This window comes from Setaria viridis, chromosome 5, assembly GCF_005286985.2.
Source record: "Setaria viridis chromosome 5, Setaria_viridis_v4.0, whole genome shotgun sequence".
Classification (NCBI taxonomy): domain Eukaryota; kingdom Viridiplantae; phylum Streptophyta; class Magnoliopsida; order Poales; family Poaceae; genus Setaria; species Setaria viridis.
The window spans coordinates 41453041-41456350 of NC_048267.2; the positions used below are offsets into that span (position 1 = coordinate 41453041).

At 60.8% G+C, this 3310-nt stretch overlaps 1 protein-coding gene across 1 annotated transcript; it reads right to left on the minus strand.

The window, feature by feature from the left end:
* Positions 1 to 1648: 1648 nt before the first annotated feature.
* Positions 1649 to 3042, minus strand: LOC117855363 (transcription repressor OFP8). The gene has a single exon (XM_034737698.2). It carries the CDS (start codon positions 2705 to 2707, stop codon positions 2018 to 2020), a length of 690 nt encoding a protein of 229 aa, XP_034593589.1. The 5' UTR covers positions 2708 to 3042; the 3' UTR covers positions 1649 to 2017.
* Positions 3043 to 3310: the final 268 nt, after the last annotated feature.

Consider the following 3310-nt stretch of genomic DNA (forward strand, 5'->3'; position numbering starts at 1 on the left):
CCGCCTCGTGAGCGCCTTTTTATGACCGCGTCGGCATTAATGGACGTGGGTGCCGCCTCGTCTTGTGCCGTCGCCGCGCGGGCTCGCGAGTCGCGACTCCGCCGAGCGCCTGCCCGGACAAAAGATGCCCGGAGCGGAGTGGCCGTCCGGGCTCCGGCGCATGCAGCTAGCAGCTCTGCCGTGGCTGCTGGTGGCTCCGGCGGCCACAGGATTCGCAGCTAGCTAGCGTCCAAAGCACTGACCGTGTCAGGGTCACGAACTCCTGAGCGAGCCCAGCCTGCCGAAAGCAGGCTGCGCTTAGCTGCGCTAATGCGGAGAAACTTGGCATTCATTCGCGGCAGCCTGGTCGCCGCCTGCTCGTCTCGGCCTCTCTCTCGGGGTATAGACGGCGACGAGGATCGCTGGTCCCGTCCCCCTTTTCACCCGCTCACAAGCTGGTTTTACCGTGCCGATCGGGCCGACCGGGAAATCCTCGTGGGGACGAAGCCGACGACGCTGCCTGGGGGCTTCCAAAATTCTCCGCGGTTGTTTCGTTTCGCCATGGCGGATCTCGACACTGAAATTTGGCGGTCGAGTGCCGCATTTGGACAAGCTTTACATGCCGGCGAGTAATGCCGTTGGTTTCGCCCCATAGAGAAGCGATGCCGCTCGTACGTAGACAGTACAACAGTAGCAGTAAATCCGGTGCTAGTGCAGCTGCTGCTGCTGCAAAGTTTTTCAAGATCCACTGTTTCACCAACCGATCCATCGATTGCCCCCGGCTTGCTTGAATTCGAAGCGTGCGCGGCAGCGGGAGGGCTTGTCAGTGCAACTTCAAGTGTTCTACTGTCCCGCCATAAATCAAACCGGAGCCCGGCCGGCCCGAAGCAAACTTTAAACCCGGCCGGCTCCACCGAACCAAACCATCGATGAAGACGATGATGGCTCCGCTGCTCGTGCAATGCGAGCAAGCCTGTCCTAAGGAGGATGCAACAGAAACAGCACCGGCGGCCGGCGCTGAATAGCCCTCGCAGTACGTGGGACGTTTAAGACATGACCAGGGGAAATTTATGCCGATTAGCTGTACGCGCGACGTAAGCAGGGCCTAAACTGTAGTTTCGGTGACTTTTGGGCGGGCCTAAAGGCTAAGGCAATCAAGCCCGCACAGTGCCCAGATCCAGCCGTTGAATGGCCACGAGCAACGTTGGACCGCAGGAGCGAGCGCCCCTCATCCTCGAACGAATCCATCTCGATCGCCCGCCGGAACAGTGCCAGTACAGCTGGTGCGTCAGATCGCCAAGCGAGCTCTGCTGAGCCGCACAGTGGAGCAGCGGGCGCAGCACGGCCCGGCCACAGCCCACACGTTACGAACGTACGTACGCTGCCGCTTTGTTCCACACGAGACGAAACGGAGAGACGGAGTAGGGTGTGCGTGCCATGCAAGAGCTTCAGAGCAACGGGGGGACGGAGGGACAGGATCGCAGGGACGGTGCAAACTGCAGAGTGGGCACACGAATCGCAACAAAAGCTCGATCCAGTGTCAGTGCCCTCAGTATACGGCACAGTAGGATCACACTCGAGCGACAGCGGCGTATCATTGCACCCCCCCCCCCCCCCCCCCCACACACACACACAAAAAAAAAAAACTTGGCGCCACACGCACACATCATTAGCACGCATCAGTACGTGCAAAGTACAGCATTACATGACATGTACGAAATGAAATGACCACATTACACTGGTTTGTACTGAAAACTACAGCAAGCATCGACAGTTAATCGTGCATAGCCTTCTTTCTTGCTCACAATCAGTTTAAGCTCAAGACCTTGGCACCATGTCCATGCAACTATGCAAGATGCAGCTCGCCGGCCGGGACCTCGGTTAATAGAGCCCCGGTCACGCGCGAGCTGCGACTGCGAGCTCCGTTAATGGCAGAACATAACGGTAGTAACAGTAAGACAGAGAGACTAGCTAGCTAGAGTAGTGGTTAATACACTATGCAAGCGTAGTACGTGCATGGACGGCTAGCTGTGTTTGGCTAGAACTGGCAGGGGGACGGCGGGCAGAAGAGGCCGTTGCGTGTCCAGAGGTCGGCGAAGGCATGGAGGATGAGCGGGTGGTGGCGCGGCGAGTTGAGGGAGAGGAACTGGTGGAGGAGGTCGTTGAGGTCGTCCCACGCGTAGATCTCCTTCTCCACCACCATCTGCACCATCGACTCGCGGAAGTCCTCGTACGGCTCCGCCGACTCCACCGCCACCGCCACGCTCTCGCGGGCCACCCGCCGCCCGTCGTCCACCTCCTCCCCGACGCCGTGGCGCGCGGGGGCGGCGGCCGCGCGCCTGCGGCGCCGGCGCTGCTGCCTCCGCCGCCGCCGAGCCTCCTGCTGCTCCCGCTCCTGCGGCGCCACCGCCGCCGCTGCCGCCACCGGGTCCTCGTAGAGCGAGTTGGTGGCGACGAACGACGCGGGGCCCCAGGACGAGGAGTCGGTGGAGGTGGCCGTGGTGCCGCTGCGCCCGCCCGCGGTGGTGGCCGTGAACGCCGTGGTGGTGGAGGTGGAGGAGGCGTTCGGGGACTTGGGCTTGCCCCCGCCGCGGAACAGGGACGACGTCGAGGAGGAGAGGACGGAGAACAGCTTCGGGCGGCGGCAGTTGCAGCCGATGTCCACCACCGGCGGCTGCCGCAGCGTGAAGCTGCCGCTCCTGCCCCTCCTGGACGACCTGCTCGACATGCTGGCCGTTGCCGTCGCTGGCTGGAAGCCTGGAAGTGGAGTCTGCGTGTACGTGCCCGCGCTTGGACACGCGCGCACACACAAAGAGAGAAGCGCGCTGCTGGCTAGCCGAGGCTACGACGAGCTCTCGGGTACAGTGGGCGGTTGCGTTCTCGGAGCTTGGAGCGGGAGGGAGCTTGGTGGTGTGGTGCTATATATTAATGGAGCGCCATGTGACACCGTGGGGGAACGATTGAATGGCCGGAGTAAAGAGAGCAACGTGAACAGCCAGGTGAGAAAGTGAGAGCTGGGAAGAGGAGAGCATGTGAAGGGGATAATTAGAGCGGCAAGTGTGCAGCTGGTAAAACGAGCTGGGACACAGACAAGAGGCAGTGTAAAAGGAGGAGAGTGAGGGAGAGGTGCACGTCAGCACATGCATGATGCATGTGTCTGTATGTGATGATGTGTGCAACATGTCCAGATTGGGTCCTGGAGGATCATGTCAGAGGAGGCCTCTGCAGATGTAAGCATGCATATATGGGTGGTGTGACTAGTCAGAGGGGGTTAAAACCTTGGCGCAGTAAATCCTGGGCAGGGGCGTATGGGAAAGACCGAAAGAGGATG